The sequence below is a fragment of the Netta rufina genome (assembly GCF_964035555.1).
Source record: "Netta rufina genome assembly, chromosome: 17".
NCBI lineage: Eukaryota > Metazoa > Chordata > Aves > Anseriformes > Anatidae > Netta > Netta rufina.
In genome coordinates, this window is record NC_140141.1 from 10,609,243 (window position 1) to 10,631,968 (window position 22,726).

The 22,726-nt window shown below is 48.7% G+C and overlaps 1 protein-coding gene across 3 annotated transcripts; it reads right to left on the bottom strand.

Annotated features, from left to right (window-relative positions):
- Positions 1-754: 754 nt before the first annotated feature.
- LOC311215710 (acyl-CoA dehydrogenase family member 11-like) lies at positions 755-22,240 on the bottom strand. Of its 3 annotated transcripts, XR_014618913.1 has the most exons (16): positions 21,839-22,240; positions 18,166-18,398; positions 17,428-17,527; positions 16,337-16,454; positions 15,335-15,477; positions 15,083-15,232; positions 14,455-14,549; positions 14,090-14,189; positions 12,580-12,720; positions 11,777-11,869; positions 11,267-11,374; positions 5,966-6,137; positions 5,652-5,718; positions 5,221-5,354; positions 1,269-2,316; positions 755-1,180 (listed from the first exon to the last, which is right to left on the bottom strand). XR_014618913.1 is itself a non-coding variant. In XM_084297022.1 (15 exons), exons 1-14 carry the CDS (start codon positions 22,136-22,138, stop codon positions 5,231-5,233), a joined length of 1,944 nt encoding a protein of 647 aa, XP_084153148.1. In that variant the 5' UTR covers positions 22,139-22,240; the 3' UTR covers positions 755-2,275; positions 5,221-5,230. The 3 variants fall into 3 exon arrangements, 2 of the variants coding, with proteins under 2 accessions (XP_084153148.1, XP_084153147.1); XM_084297022.1 differs by having other exon boundaries at positions 755-2,275; XM_084297021.1 differs by having other exon boundaries at positions 755-2,316.
- Between the last annotated feature and the right edge of the window lie 486 nt (positions 22,241-22,726).

Consider the following 22,726-nt stretch of genomic DNA (forward strand, 5'->3'; position numbering starts at 1 on the left):
TGGTTTTCCTGGTGCACCAGGAGTCCCAGGGAGGGGGGAGAGGTCACCACCCAGACGTACCGTCAGGTGCTCCCTGTACAACCAGCATGGTTTTCTCAGAGGCTCTTTCCCCTTTCCCCTTTCCCCTTTCCCCTTTCCCCTTTCCCCTTTCCCCTTTCCCCTTTCCCCTTTCCCCTTTCCCCTTTCCCCTTTCCCCTTTCCCCTTTCCCCTTTCCCCTTTCCCCTTTCCCCTTTCCCCTTTCCCCTTTCCCCTTTCCCCTTTCCCCTTTCCCCTTTCCCCTTTCCCCTTTCCCCTTTCCCCTTTCCCCTTTCCCCTTTCCCCTTTCCCCTTTCCCCTTTCCCCTTTCCCCTTTCCCCTTTCCCCTTTCCCCTTTCCCCTTTCCCCTTTCCCCTTTCCCCTTTCCCCTTTCCCCTTTCCCCTTTCCCCTTTCCCCTTTCCCCTTTCCCCTTTCCCCTTTCCCCTTTCCCCTTTCCCCTTTCCCCTTTCCCCTTTCCCCTTTCCCCTTTCCCCTTTCCCCTTTCCCCTTTCCCCTTTCCCCTTTCCCCTTTCCCCTTTCCCCTTTCCCCTTTCCCCTTTCCCCTTTCCCCTTTCCCCTTTCCCCTTTCCCCTTTCCCCTTTCCCCTTTCCCCTTTCCCCTTTCCCCTTTCCCCTTTCCCCTTTCCCCTTTCCCCTTTCCCCTTTCCCCTTTCCCCTTTCCCCTTTCCCCTTTCCCCTTTCCCCTTTCCCCTTTCCCCTTTCCCCTTTCCCCTTTCCCCTGCTGGCTGGCAGAGCTGTAGCTCTTGGGGAACAAACCAAACCCACTCAGGTTTAACATCTCTTCGTCTTTTCCCAGAAGGTGAAAAACCCAACTGCTGTGTGTCCTGCAAAAGTCTCTTGCACAAAGGTTCTCGTTCTCCTAGGGCTGTTTGGCTGTTTCAGCAGCGTGGCTGCAGGCACTTCCATCACATGAGCTCATCCTCATCGCTTCTTACATATTTTAAGTTGAGGGAGAGGATTTGTCCTGAATTCTCAGGAAGGCTGAAGAGCTTCTTGAGCAATTGCGAGCTATTTTGGGGCAGGTCTGTTCCAGTCACAAGATGTTGTGCACAATTGCTTTATAATCTGAAGGTATTTATTTAATCAAATAAAACTGCAGGTTCTGGGCAGAGCTGTGAGCACAGCTGGTGGTAGTATTTTCAGCTTCAAGAAGTAGAAGAAAAAAAAGGTATAGAGAATGTTTTGCATTATTCAGAACATGCAAAGGAACAGCGGGTTTTCAATTACACACCAGCGTTTGATTTCATATAGCTCCTTTCACACTTGAGTTCCTTCTGAGTGCTTTTTCAGTGACCCATTCCTCTAGCTCAGTGGCTGCAGGCTGTGTGTGTGCCACTGCTCAGCCCCGGGCACGGCGCTTCTCAGATGTCCCCATTAAAGAAACGTGGAGCAAACCCCGTGAGTCCTGCACGGGAGTCAGAGGACCTTTACCTTCCCTGTAGCAGAGCCAGCAGCATCACCTGGCAGCTCTGCGAGGGGAGCACCCAAGCGGCGTTTCCAGCGATCGATTCTTCCTAACGAGCATCCTTTCCTCTTTGCTTTTGTTCCAGCTCTGAAACAGCCCAAAGGGAGGGCAGAGCGGCTGTCACAGCGCGCGGCTTCGGTGCTGGCTGCCCTGCTGTGGTTTTCTTAAAACGACCTCCTCCTGCACAGGCCCTGCGAGCAGCTTATATCTGCTGGGGGTGAGGGAAAAAACGATCCCTTTGAACGCCCCCCGGCCACAGGCAGGACGGCAGCGAGCACAGCAGCAAGAGGGGGTGGGCAGCAGCGATGCTGCAGGCTGGGCACAGCTTCATCGTGGAGCACGGGGTGAAAAGCCAAAGGCTCTTCCTCCAGGAGTGAAGGGGAAGAGGCTGTGGAGAAGCACGAGGGGCTGCTGGGGTGGGATGGGGTCCAGGCCAGGAGAGGTTTGGAGCTGAGGCTGCGAAGGGAACAGGCGCCTGCAGGAGCGCTGAGCTGATGCCACGGAGCAGATACGGGGTGTCCGGATCTTTGTGGTTCTGTAACTGTCCCTCCAGTAGGTCCTGAGTTACTCAGCACAAGGAATTGAGGAAACGGGGTCCAGAGGCGGTTACGAGGCGGTGTTGAGCTGGGCCGTGCTGGAAGGAGACGCAGAGACGTGGCTCGGACGCTGCCGAGGGGAGGTCGGTGCTCTGGGCTCGCTCACGCGCAGGGGCCCCATCAGGTTTGACAGCAGCTTCAGAGCTGCCCTCCGCCAGGTGCCGTGGCTTGGCAGCGCTTGGGAATTGCAAGAGAGTTACACGGGGTTACCTGTTGTGCTTAGAAAGCAAAAACAGCGATTTAGGCTCCGAGCTGAACAAGGAATGGGAGCAAACGCAGCTCCTGCTCGTGCAGCGCCCGCAGACGGGTGAGGAGCTGCGAGGAGCCGCGGTTGCTCCTGCTGCTGGGTTTTGCTCTGAAGGACACGCGGGTGATGCTCCCACCCTGTACACTCACAGCCAGACGGACTGCTGAGGCCAGGGCGTGTGAAGTTTCTGGTTTGCAATATTTTTAATGATTTTTATTATTATTCCAATTCAACTCGGTTTTTTGTTAAGCAGGGAATCCACCAGCAGAAACAGAGATGGAGCCTTTAAACAGAGCCCCCTCTGTGCAAACCTTCATCTCTCTTGCTGACCCCACACCATAAGGAAATGCCATTTTTTGGGCAGAGGGATAACAGGTTCCTATCTCTTCATTTTACACTCATAACACAGGCATTGGAGCTCAGATTGTTGCATTTCGGGATCGAAGGCTGCCGTACTCTTCAACTTTCAAAATTTTTTAAATGCTGCTAAAGTTTTATCTTACTATTTAACAAACGTTTTTTAAACTGATTTCCCATAGTTGCTATGAAATGATTTTTACCTTGCAGTGGCAACAGGTGATGCATTTGATTGTACATTTTTTTTTTCGGTGGAATTTGTATTAAAATGGCATCTGAAGTCTTGATTAATAACTTCAAGAACATTAAATGTTTTAAAACAGGCACGCCCATGAGCACAGAGAGCTGTTCAGCAGCAGCACAAAGTGTTAGACCCTAGTGCTTATTTGTTTGTAACAGCATTTATTCTGCTGTAGCCTCAGAGTGAATATTTAGATCTTAATAAATTTGTCATTTCCTACACGGTGGCAATTTTACCGTCCCTTGTGTTTTCTGTGTTGGCGCACTTGCAGGGCTCCCACTTCGTGGGGTTTATTTTTAGGCAAATTATAGCTCACGCATTAGGAAAAAGTAACTTCCAGCGTTCAAATAAATACCTGAAATCCACCTGAGGTTTTCCCAGCCCAAGTGTTATTTATTCACCTGGCTGCACACAAAGCAGACGCGGAGGAGCGATGTAGTGAGAAGCCCTTTGGTGCTGGCCTGGCTGTCACCTGTGTGACTCGAGGGAAGCTCCTGTGGCTCAGCGCTGTGCTTGGCCCCGCATGAGGACAGACAGAGCCCCCAGGAGCTCCTTCCTCATCCCCCACAGCCCTCTGCTTCCCGTCACTGCTCTGCCTGTGCTCCTCCTCCCCAGACGTGGCCTCAGGTACTCTGTATCTCCGGTCTTTGGTCTCCTGTAAAACGTTGGTAACTCGTGCTCTGCAACCAGCTCCCTTCTCTCTTCCTACTCGATACCCTGGCTGCTGGTGGCACTTCGCAGCTACGTATTCCCATTGTCTTCCCTCTATTGTTTCTCATGTTATTATCAACTTTCTGATTAAACTTTTAGTCATCGGGCTAATACCACACAGGCAGACTGACGTGCTGCGTGTGAAGAGAAGCATGCAGTCGATACAGCCAGATGTTTGCTTTGGTGGAGCAGTACTGGATTTCAGTCTAAAACTTACGTCAGAATTTATGTCAGTAAATTGCAGCATCATTATGACATACACATAGGAAATGAATAAGAGGTCAAAAGTGTTTTTTTTTCTTTAATTTTGGTACCAACTTGTGCACTGTTGATACAATCTAAGTGATGTAATTGAGATGATCTCCTCCCCAGGATGTTTGTAGAGCGGTTTTGCACAGCAGCGTTGGTGTTGATGCTGACCGCTTATGAAGCTGCAAACACCAAATTGCTGTGTTTGAAATGCAACAGAGCAAGAACGTCTTTCTTGGCCATCGTGGCTGACAGTGGAGCTCAGTTAGCAGGGATGAGGTGCCCAACGTTACACGTGAAGGTAAAGCCTCTACATCAGGTTATTTTAAAGTTAAGCAAAGCTTGTTTGGGACAAAGTTCAATGTAAAAGGAAAAAGTCAAAGCACAAGCTAGACAAATCAATGACCAGCTCGCTTAACAATAGCCTTAGTGAGGTGAGATTAGGAAAATGGAAACAACTTCTCATTGAAGTTGTTTGTATGATGGGAGATGCCATCTGCTGCGCATGGAGCCACTTCTGCACCACCAAGGTGGGCAGCAGAGGCTGCCCTGGCAGAAACACCATCGCTGGCAGGTGCCGGGGTAGAAGAACACGTGCAGTATTGGAAAGCAAGGTGGTGAACAAGAAAAAATGGTGTCTTTCTGTATTTAATCAGCTTAAATATTTTTCACTTTGATTTCAGTTGCTTGTCTTTAAAAAGAATGCCTGTTTGTACTTGAAGAGCTGCTGCTTCAAGGCATTATCCACATTTGATAATGATTTGATCACTCAGTATTTGTCTAAAACACAGGACATTTCAGCATCTCCGACTGAATTTCAGTGCTTGTGTCTGCATTAGCAAGTAATTCAGTGCAAAAGCAGGGGAATTCAGCCTGGAGCAGTGGGTGCAGTTGTGGGTTTAGTTCAGAAGGATTTGGTCTGGCCCCGGGGCAGAATATCCTCACCATACCTGTAATTTGTGGCTGTCTGAGGTGTCTGCTTTGGGATCGCAGCCAAGCGGCTGTTTCAGCTGGGGGTTGGAGTGTGCTCAGTGCCAGAGCAGGGCTTTCAACTTCCTTCCTTCCCGAAGGAATAGAGTTTGCGGGCAGTAAAACAACTTGGCAAACCCAGCCAAAGTGCAGCAAGGGGGGGCACTACAGGAGTTTATTTCAAACCTGCACCCCTGCACCAAACACTCAGGTGTAGACCCAGCCGCTGCCACCCTGAAGATGGGAGTTTCTGTATCCAGCAGCTCACCACGGCCATTTCAGCCTGCCCCGAATGCCACTGCCATCCTGCACTTTGCATTGGCAAGGCTGGCACAACTTTCCAGTTACCTGTGCCAAGTCACAGCCTGCTGGTGCTGGGGGGGCTGCCGTACACCAGGGAGCTGTCCATGAGCGATTCCTCAGCCTTGTAGCTGCTGTTCTTGAACTCCGTGGCCACAGGGCACAGTTCCTGGTTGCACCACCTGAACAGAGAACGCAAGCAGTTACCTGAGCCCTGGTAAACAGACAGTGCTGCTCTCAGCTCGAGGTCTGCCCAGTTTGGATCCTTCCCATCGCTGTAGCACAGAGATTGCCCATGGCAGGGAAAAGCAGCAACACTGCCGGTAACCAGGCTTCGTGCTGTTTGTCTCCATCCAGGGGATGGAGTTAGGATCTCACCACGGCAGACATTCAGGCCACTCTGAGAGGCAGAGCAACGCCTGCTGCATCGCGCAAGGAATGATCTGGAATGGTTTGGGATAGGGCAGCTCTTCACTTACCTTCGAGCAGCAGAGACATCTGCAGCAGAAGCGTCAGGCCGAGATGCATGTTCAATTAAAAGAGCTCCTGTGGAAAAACATGAGATGTAAGTAATCCTGGGCTCCAGCTGAAGCAGCAAAGGCTCGTGGAAAGAGGGGGGTGGTTACTGCTCAACAGCACTTGTCAGGCTGAGCTGCCTCCATCTGAACAGCAGGGACCAAGCTTTCTTTAAAACTCCACCCTTCACCTCTGAGTGTGTAAAGCCACAACACTCTAGGACTGATCCCTGGCCCTTTCCTGGTCTGAAATTCATCATTTCTGTCTTTCCCACTACCTGCATAGATCCTTGCTAGGGAGTAAGAGAAGTCTCTTGCAGCCAGCTCCATGGTCACTGCCTCCTTCGAACCAGCTCCTTGGATGAACTGGGTGAGACGGCTGATGGCAGCCTGCATTTGCTTCACCGCGGGTTCCAGTTCTGCAGTGCTTGAAGCCAGCTCAATTTTTTTCTGCAAAGAAAACAATCACAGGAAAAATTACGGCATATTTACCTTCTGCAAGGAAATGAAGCTGGTGGAACCCTGAGCACACCCAGCAGGATATTAACAGAAGGCTTACATTGAGGTGGCTGCAGCTCATGCTGCCATAGGTGGAGTGGCCAGAGCCCTGCTCAGCAGGAAAGGGGAGGCTGCCAAAAGGAAACTCAGAGCCTTACCCCGAAAATGTTGAGTTCCTGTGAGCCAGCCTCAACCGTGCTGGCCTTCCAGCTGCACGTGGGGACCAGCTGACATCCCCACTTCCCTCTAATTGCACACCTGTGTCAGGTTATTAATGTGCGGGCTATTATCAGGTGGGTATTATCAGGTTAATTATGTGTGACCTCCCTTCTTTTTATATTCTCACTCCCACTAAGATGCTAGAGCTGTGTTCAGATAGGAAAGCTCAGATTAAAAGCAGCTTTTCCCTGTCTGGGAACCAGTCTGGCTCCCTTCTGGTGGCTGGGCTAAGCTGCTGTTTCTCCAGCATCCCATGTACCTTGTGAACACAAGTGAGTGTCTGCCGAGAGAATCTAAAATAGTCCTTTCACAACACAGCATGCCCATGGCTGCCTGGATGTGTCCTGCAGAGGCTAGCCCTAAACCTGTGTGTCCCATATAGCAGTGCTGAGCCCTCATGAGCCCAAAAAAGAGCGTGCCTTGTGCGTGGGGCTGCCAGCCTTGGGTGAAAACTCAATCTCGCTGAAGCCACGCAGGCTGGAAAGCAGCCAGCTCACACCCACAAACCTCTGGCCCCTGCATCTCTCAGGGCCACGAGTGTTTGGTGGGGCAGGCACCCACCTGCGGGCAGCACTGGCTTTGGCTGTGCTGAGCTGGCACCTCCACAACGCTCAGATCTCACTGCAGGAAGGCTGAAGGTTTACCTGGAGCAGGGCTGCGTGCGTATTTAAGGAGCAGGTGGTAGGGGGTGCTTTTTGTTCATCTCTTTTGGAGGCTGTTTATGAGCTAAAGCCTGTAAGGAGCTGCAGCACAGAACCGATTTCTGATTTTTTAGTGCTGAAGTGAACGTGCAGCTCCCCTTGCTCGTACAGCTTATTTGCACCGTAGGACTCTGCCCACGCAAGCCGAACCCAGCTTTGCTTTCTGTAACACGGCTGTGTGTGACAGCTTCTACCCAGCCATTGCCCTGTATTTTCTGACTATTAATACAAGGAAAACACAATCCTCAATGGTTGCTATTCTGTGCTCCAGGCAAAGCGGCACACAAATACTCACAGCATATGCTGGACGAATACGAAAACATCATCAGTAAAGCGGTTGGGTCTGGTGCCAAGATAAAGTCCAAAGAACCCTCCAAACCCACAGAATGCTAATAAGATGTTTTAAAAGCAGCTCGGAGCTTGTTGCCAGCAAGGATCAAAGACCCCAAAGGCATAAACAGATTCCCAGCAGCTTGGGTGGAAGCCAGCATCACACAGGCAAAGCACAGCAACCACATACGTGCCTCCACCAGCAGCCACGTGCTGGGGTGTACAAACAGCTACATCCTACACGGCCTTGGTTTGTAAGGTTTAAAGACCTGGCAGTGTAGACCAGGAATATAAAGCATCGTTTTAACCTTAGAAGAAAATAATAATAATAATAATTGCATTGCCTTTGCTCTCCAATAATTTACACTTCTTTTTTTTTTTCAGATCACACTTTTTTTCTCCTAACCAAAAGCACTGAATCTTCTGAAAGACTGAGCTGGGTTTTTGCACATCCTCCACTGCCTTGGAGAGTGAGAGACTACATAGAGAGCTGCTTCAGGGATGATGTCTGAGGCAGAAGCAAATTCTGGTTTGCTCTCCTGAGGGTTGATCTGCTCCAGCACCTGTAGGGCATAGCTGAGGGGAGGCACGGGCACGCAGCCCCCATGTGCCACTTGTATGGTTCTTTCCTGACTGCAGTCAGCAGAGAGAAAGAGCTTCAGAGTGCCAGTATGTCTGGTTCCTTCAGGTTATCACTGAGGAATGTTTAAGCTGCCACTCGTTTCTTTGCTCTCACTACCAAGCAAGATCGTCAGAGCAGTTTTTACTTGAAGAACAATCACCAATACTTAAAAACACAGCAACAGGGAGAACATCCAAAACGGGGCTAGAAGCACAAGTCTCATGTTATTGTTTTGAGCAAATAATGTAGTCTCGCTTTAATAACCTACATTTATTTCCTGCTGTGCTAAAATTGTGGTTTTGGTCTGAAAAGGACCTAAAAACACTACCATGTGACTCGGATTGCACGTCCGATTTACAGATAGTTTCAGCCCCACGCAGTCATTGCTGATGCAGCAGGCAGTTAATTCTGAGCTCTGCAAGATGCCCGCAGGACTGGCAATTCAGAAGGAACTGTGATGTGACCAAATTTAATCTAAAATTATTAAAATGCAATAATCAAAGAATTCCCCAGTGCTATTTTAGCATCACTTTTCAAACTGTAATAGGATTCGAAAGTACAGGCAATGCTCTGGCTCAAAATTCCAGCTAATAAAATCTTATTATAACATAAAATGACTCCCCCCGTGCAGTATCCACCTGAAACTCCCTGAGACTTTGCAGACCTCTGGACAGGGTGGTTTGTAACAAGCTTACCCTAAAAATTCAGATTCTCATAATTACGCTGTGCAAAAATGAAAAAGGTCTCTGTTCTTCCCTTTTCCTATAGGTAATTATAACACTGGATTCCTTCAGAGAACAAAGAACTATGCTGCACTAATTACTAATGCCACTTTCTCCAAAGAAGCCTCCGTCACTGGGCACAAATTCTGCAAACTGAGAACCTTGAGGGGACAAACGTAAAGTGAATTGTACTAAGTTTTGTGTGCATCAATAAAAAGAAAATGGATTGGACCAGTAAAAATCCCTTTATGAAGGGCTAAATGATTTCCTCACTAGATGGGCATGGGAAGGATGTTTCAAAACGAGCCAGACTCCCAGAGACCAAAAGAATTTGGACACCTGGAGCTCAAAATGAGGTTGTTTATCACCTGAGAACGACATCCTGATTCTGGTGTAGAAGCTCAGCAGGGTCCTGCCTGATGCTACAGAGGCACCATGCAGAAATACCTCCCAGCTGGTGCCTCCAGTGCCTGGCTGCTGAAGGTTTCTGACGTGCCCAGGTTATGTTTGCCACGTATGATCTGCTACATCCAGAACCAGGGCATCGCACGGCTCTCTGAGCCCCAGCCACTTCCAGTCACTCTGTTCCCACACTCCGTGGACATGGAGGCAGCCCAAAAGTGACATGAACAGAAAATGCAGTGGCATTAATGGCATTTGAGGAACCTTAGTCAGTGCTCACTCCTCCACCACACAGTCTCTTAGCGTGATTTGTTGGAGCACCAGAGCAATGATGAGCTTGCTAATTAATAAATCTCAACACTTGGTGTTACTGCTGTGCAATTACTTGCTCTGAATCATGTTGCTGAGTTCTTTAGTGCTTCTCTGGTTATCCAGTTAAGGACCCTCTTAGCTGCACCAGGAAGGTGCTCGTAGGACTGCAGTATGGCACCTTTGTGGGGAATTGGTTTAAATTAGTAGAAGCATAAGCCTGAGGAAGCCGGCTTCTTTCCAAGTTATTTTTAGAGCCTACCACCCCCTCCTTTCCTTCTCTACTCCATTACCCTCAGTGTCAGATTAAACTGCTTTTTACCAACAGCTGGACCAGTTGGCTTTTTAATTAGTGGGTACGCTCATTAGTCCTGCTTATGAGCAGATTTGGCTTTCATGTTTGGTAGTCAAATTGCTTGAGGTATTTTTCCTTTAACAGAAGTTGCACGAGAGGATGGTAAGAGGACATCTCTGGAGGTCAGAGAGGTGGGCTGTGCAGAATACAGCTAAACTGTGGGTGTGAAACGTAACACAAGTTGCCAACTGCAGCCACTGGTGAGAAGGGGTCAGGCTCTTGTTAGTGTGTTTTTGAAGGACCTGATGGATAGGATAGGATAGGATAGGATAGGATAGGATAGGATAGGATAGGATAGGATAGGATAGGATAATCTGCTGGATACACCAGAGACCACAGTAAGAGTTTTTTTATTTGTTTTGTAAAATCTACTTATTAAAAAAAAAATCACTCTCTCTCTATATATAATGAAAATATCCATTATATATATTATGTTTTCCTTTGTTCCTATGTTCACTTCCCAGGGAAAGAAAGGAGACTGAAGTCTGGGCTTTCAGCACAATTGTGTTTGAGCAGTGGCAAGGCCACTATGTAGGTGTCATCTCTGCTCTCTCTCTGCTTGTGCCATCACCTTCAAAGAGCAAATTGTCAATGCTGAAGGGAGTGAAGTGGCCCAGACCTCTCAATTCTCATGGGGAGAATATGAGAAAGTGAAGGCTACATGGAGTGAAATCCAGCAGCTCATGATTCCCGCGCTGTATCTGCACTCACACAGTTCTGAATTGCTGTCTCCATTAAAAATCTAATCCCTGAAGGAATACCCTCTGATATGGTGATCATGCCTTCCAGCCTCATTCCTGTGTCCCCTTATGGGATGTAACAAGCCAGATGATGTTCATTTACCTTCAGGAAATTCTGGGCTTCTTTGAACTCTCCATGACTGCCTGTTATCTGGGAACCTTTAAAAGAGCAGCCTGTAGGTAAAGGCAGAGAGCTGCAAATCTGAAGAGGCAGCAAAGGAATTCCTTTGGCTCTTTCCATCTTTTCAGTGGGAATAAGAATAGAAAGTCATGCTGCAGTAGGTAGGCCTAGTGAAAGTTTAATATTCAGTAGTCTTGTGGTGTTTTTGCAGTTTAAAAAACGAACAAAAAACCACAACACTACATTATTTTGATTCTATCACAGTAAAAATACATTTACATTGGTACCTGTCATGAAGAACACTGACAATGCAAAACTCTTTACTATAGAAATAAAATTACCTGCCTTTTTTTTCCCAGCACACAAGGATCCCAAAACAAACACTGCCTGCATTCTGCTTTTGTAAGTGCTATTTAAAGAGCAGAATTGTAAAACACCTTCTGAACGCTTGTCTAAAGCTTTGAATTTGGTCACATTCTCCACCAGTCTCAGCCAAGAGCACTGACACCAAATTAGACTCAGACAAATCAGGCTTACTGGTGCTTTTGACAAGGGCTCACCTGCACTGTGGAGAAGAACACAGCTATCACCTGTCCTTGGCTCTTGGTGAGGGATCTCAGGACATCAAGTGACAGGATATTTGTTGTTCCCTCCCATATAGACAGCACCTGGTGGCAGAAGAGACTGTGTAAGAGCAAGAAGGAGCCTTTTGGAGCAACTGCAGTAAATCAGGGGGAACATGAGCCAATGAAGAGCTGGGGCAGCATTAAAGGATTGTCAGGGAAATCTCCAAAGATTTCTTGCCTCTCCACAAGTGGGAAGAAGCAGTGCTGATGAGAGCGAGGGGCCTGGCTACATTACTGAACTAGGAAACGATCCCCAGCACCAGGAACAGATCATGTCCCCTCCCTGGTGGTGTTGGGGCTCAGGCAGCTAGAAAGAACTGCAACACTTGCAGTGAGTCTGGGGAGGAGTGTGTTTTTCTTTGAGCGTGCCTTTAGGAGGCAACCACGAAGGACTATGCAGGGGACTAGGTGATACACAATGAGCTTTTTCTGCTGCTTTCTTACCAGAGTATCACGAACTATGACTGGCAAGCCTGTGTCCTCCATGTAACCTTGTCCTCCAAAACACTCCATTGCCTCAATAACAGTGGCAGAAGCCTGCAAAATGCAGAGTTGATATAATATAATACACACTGCACAAAGGGAAGGAGTGGCTGGAAACCTCCTGTATCACACAGCAGGTCCTGCTGGGAGGGGACTGACTGGATCCCACTGCCTTGCTGAAGCAGGTTGCTCATTCATAAAATCACAGAATGGTTTGGGTTGAAGGGACCTTAAAGATTACCCAATTCCATCCCCCTGCCATGGGCAGGAGCACCTCTCACTAGACCAGGTTGCTCATTACATGAAGGAAGGCACATCCCGGGGAGTGAGGAGTGAGCAGCACTGAGTGAGGACTTGGGGGAGCAGCCAGACCCAGGGAGAAGATCCAGGGAGAGTCTCACTGCAGTCCTCTCTAGGTAAGAAAAGCCTCAGCAGCATTCCTCAGTGGTGTGCTTCACAGAGTGTTTGCTCTATCTGCTGTCACCAGCTGACTGATTGTGGCTTGCTTGCCAGGCAGCTGGCATGCTGAGTCCTTCCTGGGAGCTGAGGGATGAGTCCCCCACTTACAAAGTCCAGCCTCAGCACACAGCAGTAATTGCAGGGTAGCTATCAAGCTGCAGGCCCTGCAGATAGATGTTGCTGCCTATACCCCATGCCATTGCTGCCCTCCTCATTGGCTGTGTTAATTCTGCCTCTTTCCAGCTCCATGGCTACTAATGTGCCACCAGCCCCACTCTGGGCTAATCAAGCTGGTTGCTCCATACCTGCTTCCCAGTGTATAGCTTGGCGACGGGTACAAGCAGTCTCAAGAGAAGCTGGTCTTGCTCACTTGCCATGTTGTTTTCTGAAAGTCCAAGCAGCCGAGCGATCTCCATGAGCAGAAGAAAAGCCCCTCGTGTCTGCACCTGCATGTGGAGAAGCGGGGAGCTTCATTGGCATGGGTCTCGAACTGTGATTCCAGCCTGATTTGCTGAGGTGCCATGAGACTATCTGGAAGGGATGCACAGCGCTTGGACCTGAGCAAAATGCAACCCCCCCATACAAAACCACAGCTTCAGAGACGAAGACCACAGATCAGCAAGGCATAAGGCATAAAATATTAGAAACAATCTGGAGCTGCCTCTCTTGTACACTGCAATCCACTATGAGAAAAGGGACGATGGCATTTAATTAAGCCTAATGGGATCCTTATCAAAGCTCCTCTCAGGTATCCAGATCATAAATCCATTCTTTTCAGGGATAAAGGACATGAGGCTGCACATCTGATGGTCAGCCCCCGAGCACCAGATCCGCAAGGTCTTTGACAGATTTCTTGCTTCCCTGACAAGTTGCAATTTGGACAGCACTGAGCTATGAGCTTTGTAGCCTCTGTGTGTAATGATGTGCTCTGGGACTACATCAGCTCTTGCCTTTCTTTCAGAGGTAGAGTTCTGGCCATGGACTGCCACAGGCTACGAGATGCTGGAGCTTTAAGTTATGCTTGATGCTTGTTGGGGTGAAACCACTTTCCCTCTTCCCCCACCCTGAAAGCGGACTTTTAAATGCTGGTTTAAATATTTGCATGAACCTAATGTAGCCCAAGGATAAGAATTTGTGTTACACCAGTTAAAAGAAGAAATAGTGCCTGGATTGGTGAGAGGAGGAGAACTGTGTGCCTTCTTTTTGAAGTTTTGGTAGTGGGAGGAAGCCACCCATGTCCTCTGGGTTTAGTGGGCTGCTGTGGCTCAGTGTTGAGGCAAAGCTGAGACATTCTGCAGAGAGCTAAGGCTGTGAAATTCCTCTCAAAGCCCAGAGCCAGAGTGCCAATTCATACTGCTCTCTCTTTATTGTCTAACCATTATTTCTTTAGATGGTATTTACATCTAGATGCTGTATTCAAGCTCAGTGTCTTGTGCTGAGCACTGTGCAGGTATACCATGGAGACAAATTTGTCCCAGAACTGAAAGTTCATGGACACCCCCCAGGAATTCATCAAGCCCACTGAGAATAGCCGATCTCCTGCTGCAAGAGCGACCAGGATGAGTGTGCACCAGTCTTGGAAAACAGTCTGATAACTGCAGTTCAGGAGATTATGGTGTCATGCTTGTGGTCTGATGCAAATGACTTAATTTAGAGGCCATGACATAGTGGATGCATGCACAGACTTTAGCACTCCTGTCAGAATAGCTCCCAGGTAATTCTAATTTAGGATAACCTAAATGTGCCCATGAGCAGCTGAGGATCCCTGCCCTCTTTCCTGCCCAGCAGAATCAGCTCAGCTCCTGGAAGCCTTACCTCCATCCGGGCCATCGTCTGCATGTGCAGGGGATGGTCTTTGAGGAGCTTCCCGAAGACAACCCGCTTAAGGGCGTACTCCCTGCTCAGACTGATCATCCTAGAGAGAACGCAGCCAGAGAAAGGAGTTAGACCAGCAGCCTTCCTTCTAAGCCTCCCCTTACGGCCATCTCCACTGGGTGAACCCTGCTGGGCTGCACCACACCAGCCTAGGTCACCCAGAGGTGACCTAGCACCGCTGGCTCCCAGCCCGGTGCCATAAAAGCATGACATGACAGGTGACTGCGATGCTAAGCACTGCAATCTCCCCTTATCCTGACGTGCTGCTCCTCCAGCTCTGGGAGCGGGGTCCAGGCAGCCTTCACCTTCTCATGGAAGCTACAGCACCAATGACGTTGTGGATCCGAGATATGTTCAGCATGTTGGAGATGGAGGCCACTCCACGACCTTCTGCAGAGATCTGAAACCACGGAGGAACAAAAGTCAATGTAAGCCTGTGGCACAGCCTCAAAGCTGAAGCACGTCTATCTTAGTGACACTTGTGTCAGCAGGCAGACAGGTACAGGACGTCCACATCACCTCTCTCTGTTCTCCAGCACCAGAAAGATCTGCTTGTGTTAAAATACAGCTGCCTTGTTTTAACCAAGTCTGTGGCATGATTGGAGAGGTGCCTTTGGAGACTATCAGCACGATCAGTTCTGGTCACTGCCTGCTTGTTCCCACCTGCATGCCACACAGATCTGCCCCTCAGCTGGGCTAAGGCAACTGGATTAGGGAAATTACCAGTTTAGAATTACTTTTTTCCCCTTCTCCCCCAGGATTTTTCCTGAGCTCTGCTCCATACAGGGCCCTGTTGGGGAAGGGTTCTGTGGAACAGGCAGCCAGTTACAGACACGGATGAGAGGAAATTCTTCAGCTGTACACCCCCATGAGCAGTCTGCCATGCCACACCTGCCCAGCCCCAAGAGGAGATGGAAATGGTGCCCTACACACCAGCTCTGCTTCAGCTCCATCCAGCCACAGCTCTGCTGTTGCCATCTGCCGTGTGCCCAACTTGTCTTTCAGCCTTTGCACTCGGATATTGTTCAGCTTCTTGTCTTCATCTCGAACCTTCAGGAAGAACAGCGACAGGCCACTGGAACCCTGGGGCCATTAAAAAGACACACAAAGAGGACGATGTCACAATGAAAAAAGGAAAGTAAAAAGTTCCCCTGCTCCTTCAGCACATTCCACCACACAACAGACCTGTTTTACATGTCCTTCAGCATCTGCTATCCTGGCCAGGGTTAATGTCACATCAGAATCAGCAGCTGATGTAAACCATTTAAAACCATACAGACGATATGTGCCATCTGGCTGCTTTCTGGCCACTGTTTCCGTGCCATTAGCTGCAAGAAAGGAACAGAAGATCGTGGCTTTATGGGAGCTTCTGTATCAATCGATGCTGATTTTCGGTTTAAGCAGCAGCTCTTTATAAGTCACCTCTTGCTATCCAGATGAAATATGGATTAGCTGCTAATCTCTTTCACTGACAGTGGATAAGAAATGCAGCCAGAGTTCAGTACTAGAAAGGAAATATGCCCTGTTTAGCTGCAAGCCTTTCCAGCAATTGCTCCAGGCTAAAATGGCAAGGGCAGCATTTTGTAAGCAGAGTGCACTGTGGTTTGCAATCCAAAACCTCAATTTCTTTAGGAGCTACCATAGCCAAGAACAACAAAGGGTGCTAAGGAATCATGAATCCTTCAATGATGCTCATCTCTGTAGCTTTCCCTCCACAGCTGACTCTTTCACTTCTGCCACCAGGAAACCAGCTGCAGTTTCACCCCATGTAGGTGACTCCCTTTCCACACTTCCGTCTCTGCAATGGAGTTCTGAGGTTTCCTAGCCCATCATGCTATTCCTATCATTTGCCAAGGACCAAAGCTGAAGATCAGGAATGTTTCCTCAGTCCCAGCTGGGATGGGCCTGATTGCCTTGCCCAAGGTTTAGATGACAGAGCTAGATGTCAGTGTGTTATCTGAGCAAGGATCAAATCTCTGATTACCTGCATGCCATGTGCTGTGTACACCAGTGGACAGAAGCTGGGCCTTTTGTTGGTAAAGAGCTGTGCAGATGATTTAGATGACTTCTGCTGAAAATTCATAAACCAGCCACCTGGCTCTGAAAGCTCCCTACACCCTTCACTTTCTCAGTTCTCACTAACAAGCCAGCTGCTACTGCAGTTGCTTCCCACCTCAGTACACGTACCCACGTCAGAGCCCCCCCTGCGCTCGGTCATCCACTGGCCAGAGGTCCAGAACTTCTTGGGGTCACGGGATGTCAGATGGTCAAAAGCATTTTTCAGGGATGCAGGCGTACCTAGTGACTGTTTTGGGAGAGAGAAAAGAAATGAAGAAGGTCACACCAAAGCAGATGAAATTAGAGTTGCCTTAATTAACACTGGTGTGTCCTACAAGTATCCCTGCAAGGCTCAGAATGGATGGTACACAAGCAGGAGAGCGGGACACCAAACGTCCTGCACTGTGCTGCAGTGTATCTGAGGGTCCTGCCAACAGTCTGTGAAACCTCCTGGCTCGTACGAGGCTGCTGGAACACTGTGCGGGCAGAAGGTGCAGGCTCGTGTTACAAAGGGCAATGCTGAGCAGCCCTCCTGCCCCTGAGCTTCTGCAGCTGGACCCACAGATTTCAAAACAGCGCAGTGCCAGGGGACAGGCATTCAGTCGTGTACACTGGATGTCACCAGCACCCAAAGAGCTGCAGGAAAAGGTAAATTGCCTTGTGTTTTTTTCTTTTTATTGAATTGGAATGCCCAGAGCTAGCTACACGAGGCCTAGCTTTTCTCTGCACCCTACATGGCCAGTTACACAGTGCAAAGGGTCAGTAAAATGCAGAGCCAAGTCTTCAGATGGGGAAGCCTTGCAAGGTTGGTTAATTTACACCAGGTATGGATCTGGCCCAATATGTTTAACAGCTGCTTCACAGAGGGGACAGGAAAGCCAGGCCTTTGTGCCTTGTAGTTTAAAAAAAAAAAAAGAAAAAAGTATGGAACAATAAGACACCTTTCCAACTGCCTGCAGTGCTACAGGTTTCATGTGCAGCAAAGGGCTCGCTGTGCACAGTGTTGTATGTAAATCTAAAAGTCAGTCTGGGTGCACAGACTTTGCAGAGAAAGGAGAAAGCCAGGCAGTGGGAGACAGAGCTGAGTCACAGAGCGAGGAAGGGCTGTGTCCAGAGGCAGATGGCAGATCAGCTCTCCTAGATCCTCAGCCAGTGCTCCTGCCTCTAGCCAGCGCTGCCAGGACGTGGGCTGTGTCCTCAGAGACCAGCTGAGCCCGTACCTCAATGACTTTGGCTGCTCCATCAGTCATGGCCAGCGGACAGTTGAAACCTCCAGAGGTGGTTGAAAACAAGTACAGTTTGACAGCCTGGTGCACACGGCTAGGAAAGAAAAGAGCGAAAACAGACAGGTTTTGTGGCAGTTCAGCAGCAGGAGGATAAAACATCTCGACTAGGAAGAGAGGGGGAAAAATACAGCCCAGATGGGTTAGCATCAGCCTGCTCATTTCTAGGAGGGCAGGAACTGTTTCAGAGAGGAAAACAGAAGTGGAGCAGAAGTTTCTCAGTCCCCGAGGGACTGCCAGCGTGGGGCTGGATGGAAAGCATCGCTTGCCATCTGGTGCACATTAAGGGTACTTTTTAAAAATAAGAAATCTGGGTCTATCTCCAGAGACCAGAATACAATTAAATTGCAAGTACAATTCCAGACCCTTGGCTGTGTTACAACTACTGCATGTAAAGCTGGAGCAGCGCAGGGAAGTGCCAGGCCCCAGAATCAGGAAAATGGCATCAAAGAATATTATGATCAACTGTAGGCCATTAGTTACAGCTTATCATTGCTGATGTGGAACATTACAGTGGACAGACACTGCTGTTCAGTACAGCAGTCGGTGTGCTTTTGTCCGTGCATCATCTGTTACCCGTTATACAACAAGAAGTTCAGTCCCACCAGATGCTGAATACGCTCTGCTAAGAATAACCAGCAAGGCACCAAGTTGCTCCCATTCTCCCCCAGTTACCTCCAGTTGGAATATCTTCTCTCATAGGCCTCAGCAATCAGCCCCTCTTCTGCTGAAATCTCTTTCATCCTCTTCCAGGCCGAGCAGGTGATGATGTGATCCACCCGCTGCCCCCAGGCGTCGTACTGCCGAAACACCGGGGGATTCAACTCGCATTCCCATCCCAGAGGTTTGACCTCGGTGAGCAGACGGTTTCCAAACCTCTCCAGGTCCTGACTCACCTCCTCCAGTACCTGTGAAGCAACAAGAGCCTTTAGGCACTCGCCTGGAAGGAAAGGAGCCTTGGTCCTAATCAGAAAGTCAAAAGACTGGCCATATTGTTCTGGGTGCTAATGATCTCTTGCCACTTGGCTCATTGTACTCGGTAATGCAGCAGGACAGCTTGTCTCTTAGCTTCTGCTGGCACAGCTGTGCTCAGCTGTCACATTTTTTTCTCAAAATCATTTTTTCAAGTTACGTCTGGCAGCATCTCTGGATTTTACACAAGACAGAAGAGCTTTTGTATCAGGGCTGAGAATCACACAGATGCTTATGAACAAGGGGACTGGATGAGCTGATCTCCAGAGGTCCCTTCCAACCTCAGTAAATCACTCTGTGATTTACTGCTGGATGAGAGTGCTAGGGGAAAAGGTGCCAAAAACAGGAAGCCTTCATCTGTACAGGAAAACTTCTGCGGGGCTCAGTAGTTAACTCCTTACCAGGTCAGAAAAGGAGGGATAGCTCAATCCTCTGAGCTTCAGCCTCATACACAGGGTGTGTCTAGATTCAAACTGTCACTCTGCAGCCAGCTTCTTTCACATCCCTAGGTAAGGATTCATCTGCCCTCGTTTCAGCCAGGCTTGGCTGACTTGGACAGAGTAGTCTGTCTGTAGTTAATGGAGAGAAACCAGCACCTGCAGAGAAGTGATTTGTTCCAAGCCTTAGATCCTTATTTTAAGGTGACAAAGATCTCCTGCAGGTGCTTGCTACTTTTCACTGTCTGTGGCCGAAACTCAATGAACTTGCCTAGATGTAAATAGCCTGACTTACAGCTGATTAAAACCAGGCCAAGGAGACCCAGCCCCTAGCACTGTTGGACTCTGGTTAGCAAAAGTACGTCCAAGACTGTTATGGGGTGTCACAGGAGCACCTGATCAAGATTAACTTTGAATAGAGGAATATTTTTTGCTGTTCTCTGAAACCACACGAGATGCTCATTTCCTCCTCAATACAGCGGTTGCAAAGGTGAATGCCATAGCTGCTCTGCCCAAATGGTGCAATTATAAAACACATTAATGTACTGCTGATGAAATACAAACCCTGCTTCCCCTCTGCATTGACTTTTCATTAAACTCCTTCCCATATGATTGATTCTTTCATCGCTCTGCCTTTCAATGTGTGTAATGAGGATCCAGCACACGCTGTCCAGTCGGTGCTCTGGAAGTCTCCATCCTCAGACCAGGCAGTATTCTTTCAGGTGAACGCTGAAATACTCAGCCTCAGAAACCACAACACGAGCCAAAAGCCTGCATGAGCCCTGTCAAACTGGTAGAGCTTACGCGGCACTCCTGCTCTAGGTTCAGCTGGGGTGGGTATATGCCTCCAAGGCTTATCATATCGTAGCAACAACAGGAAGGCTGTTTTACAAGCACAACCTAAGTATCCAAGGTACACGGATTTCACTAATCCCTGAAGCACAGGAACCTTTGAACTCTTTAGCTGGCATTTATTTTGTGGGCAGAAGAGTAGCAGTTTTCCAAACAGGTCTCTTAGTCAACATGCAACAGTGAGCTCACTACAACAGTCTCTTTACCTCCATACCCACATTTTCTAAACAAAAACAAAAACAAAAACAAACCAAAACAAAAAAACAGTGCCTAGTTGCGAGCTCTTGCCCTGACCACACTTATAAACCACTAAGCGAATGTGTTTATTTCCAAGGTAAGAGAACAAAATCAGAGTTCCTGCATTTGTGACTGCTGCATGTAACACACCACAGCCGGGGCACTCCAAAACCACACAACAGGATACTGGGGAGGCAGCTGCAAACCGTGAGGTTCAAGGCTGATGCCACTAACTTGCAGCATCTGCTGGTGGTCTCACTCACCCTAACCACTGCTTTGATGTGCCAGGGATGGATATAGTGAAAACACACTACGAGTGCAAACATACGATGCTTTATATTACAGGACTTATTTACAGAGGGATCAAAGACCGATAGATATCTCCACCACTATGCTCAGAAAAAGTAGTGGATGCTTCCTTCTGTGTTTTCCAGAAACCACCTTCAAACAAACCCTTTGCTCTGTTCCAGGGAAATTTTTGTGTTCACTGCTGAACACAGGTGAATAGTACAACGAGAATCAATTCCACTGTGGTGTCTGCTTCAGCGCGACACCACAGAGCTGCAGCTGCTGCTGCTCCCCTGGACAGGAGGGCGTTTGTATGGAGAGCAGCCCCTCGGGCTGCAGACAAGCTGGTGCTGCTTCGGGCAGAGAGCAGAGACTGGGCTCTGCCTTTTAGCAGTGAGGCAACACTGCCCCGCTGGGACCACGCGCAGAAACGTAAGGTTGATTCTGATGATTTTCTGGTAGATTTTGCAGCCACTGCGTCTCTTTGGGGAACGAGTGGAGAGCAGCGCTGACCTTTTTCCTTCTTCAGAAGATCTGAATCGTGCTTCTTGCAAAGGTGCAGATTAGGAGCAAGATCTTCTTGGTTGCCCAAAGGTATTGTCCTTTCCCTCACCTTCTCTTTTAGCAAGAAGGCCACAGTGGTGCGTAGGGAGGCCTCATTCCTGTCTCCCACAATGGCCTTGACAAAATCATTCTCCCAGCACTGCCATCACACTCTTACCACCCCAGGACTGCAAGGCCTCACAGACCTGGAGACCAGGAGCATCACTGACAGCCAGGATCTGCCTCCGTTACTCACACGGTGGCTTTACAGGTCCTGCTTCTGCTAGAACAACTCACAGCGAGAGGCCACGCTCAGCTCCGTGAGATCTGGTCCTTGACGAGTGAGAAGCAGTTGCAGTCCTGGGGGTGAGGGCAGAGAAGAGCCGATGCAACAAGCCCCCATCTTCCTGCAGGCCCGAAGCTCACAGAACAGAGACCCACAGCTTGGGGTCTTGCTCTGTACCCCTGCAGCTCTGCACAGAGCCGTCACTCTGAAAATCAACTCAAAAAAGCCAGTGACTGTTGCTGAGAACAAGCAAACCCCCAGGGGCCTTTCCATCCTCTTCTTCATTCAGCTGACAACAGCTGAATTCTTTTGGCAAGGAAGTTCCTCAAAAAAAACCTCTTCCTCTAGTGAGAGAGAAGTGGAAGAGCACAGCAGAATTTGGAAGCACCTCAGCTTTTCCCTTTCACTGATTTTTTTTATTCTTTTTTTTAATGCTGGGTGACCGGCTAACAAATGCACACACTAACAATCTAACAACACTCCGTGCAACGCCCAAGCCAGTCACAGGAGTCCACTAGGCCCTTTCTATTTCCATTTATGTCCTGGGAGTATTTTTCACCCCTGCACTGATTCACATAAAACAAGTTTTATAGAATGCTGGTAAATTCCCCTCAGTTAAACACACTGAAGGCGCAAAAGGGCTCCAAGAAATGTTCAGTTCATAGTCTTAAGCAGTCACCTAGCCAGAACTGTCGTGTGTACACGCACAGAAACACAAACATGCACGTCAGACCTTGGGAGGAAGGTGTGCCTTCAGGTAACTTCGAAGCAAAGCATCTTCCAGATACTGGTTCCCAGTCTCGGGCCGCTCTTGGAAGAGGTTCTCGGTTTCTCTTCTCGCAACAGGCATTTCCAGATCTTCTAATACTTGGTTCTGCTGCATGCTGACCTGTTGCCCCTGCTCTGCTGTTGTGTTGACTCCTCTACAGCTCCAGGCTTGGCACCTCTCCCAGCCATGACGCAGAGAGAGACCCAACTGCCACGGCTTGCAGGTAGCGCTGGACCTCCACAAAGGCAAGCGACGGGCAAACATGCTTGTGCAAAACCTTCAGCGTGTCGCTCCGACAGCTGTCACCTTCAGACCCTTCCCAGGCTGCCACTAGCACCAGTCCTGTTTTGTTTTAACGTCGTTAAGTTATTCTTGTAAATCAGTTAGGTCTTTTCTCCTCCCTCGGGGAGGAGCTGTTTAGCAGCTGTTGTTGACTGAACTAGGGAAAAGGTCTTTGGAAAGGGATCAGAAAGCAGCCTGGAAAAACACAGGTACTCAGAAAACACTGCAGCCCCCCCTACCAGCTGGGGAAATCATCGTCACCAGCCCCAGTTTTTGATATTTTAAGAGTCAGGGGACCTATGTGAGGCTGCTCCCACCAGCATCCCCACTGAATTGCTTGGGATTATGAATTTGGAAATTGTAATCTGGTAGAGATCAGAAAGAAAAATTACATTTCCTTTTCTGAAGTGTGACAGAATGCCTGGAAATGGGAAGAAAAGGTTTAGGCAGGTTATTCTGTAAATGAGGTGTTGGTTAAAAAGGGAAATTCATCTTCCTTGTCTGGAGTCCTGGGTTGTGACACTAGCTCCAAAAAGAATCGGCTTCTTATGAAGTCTCTGAAGTCATAAA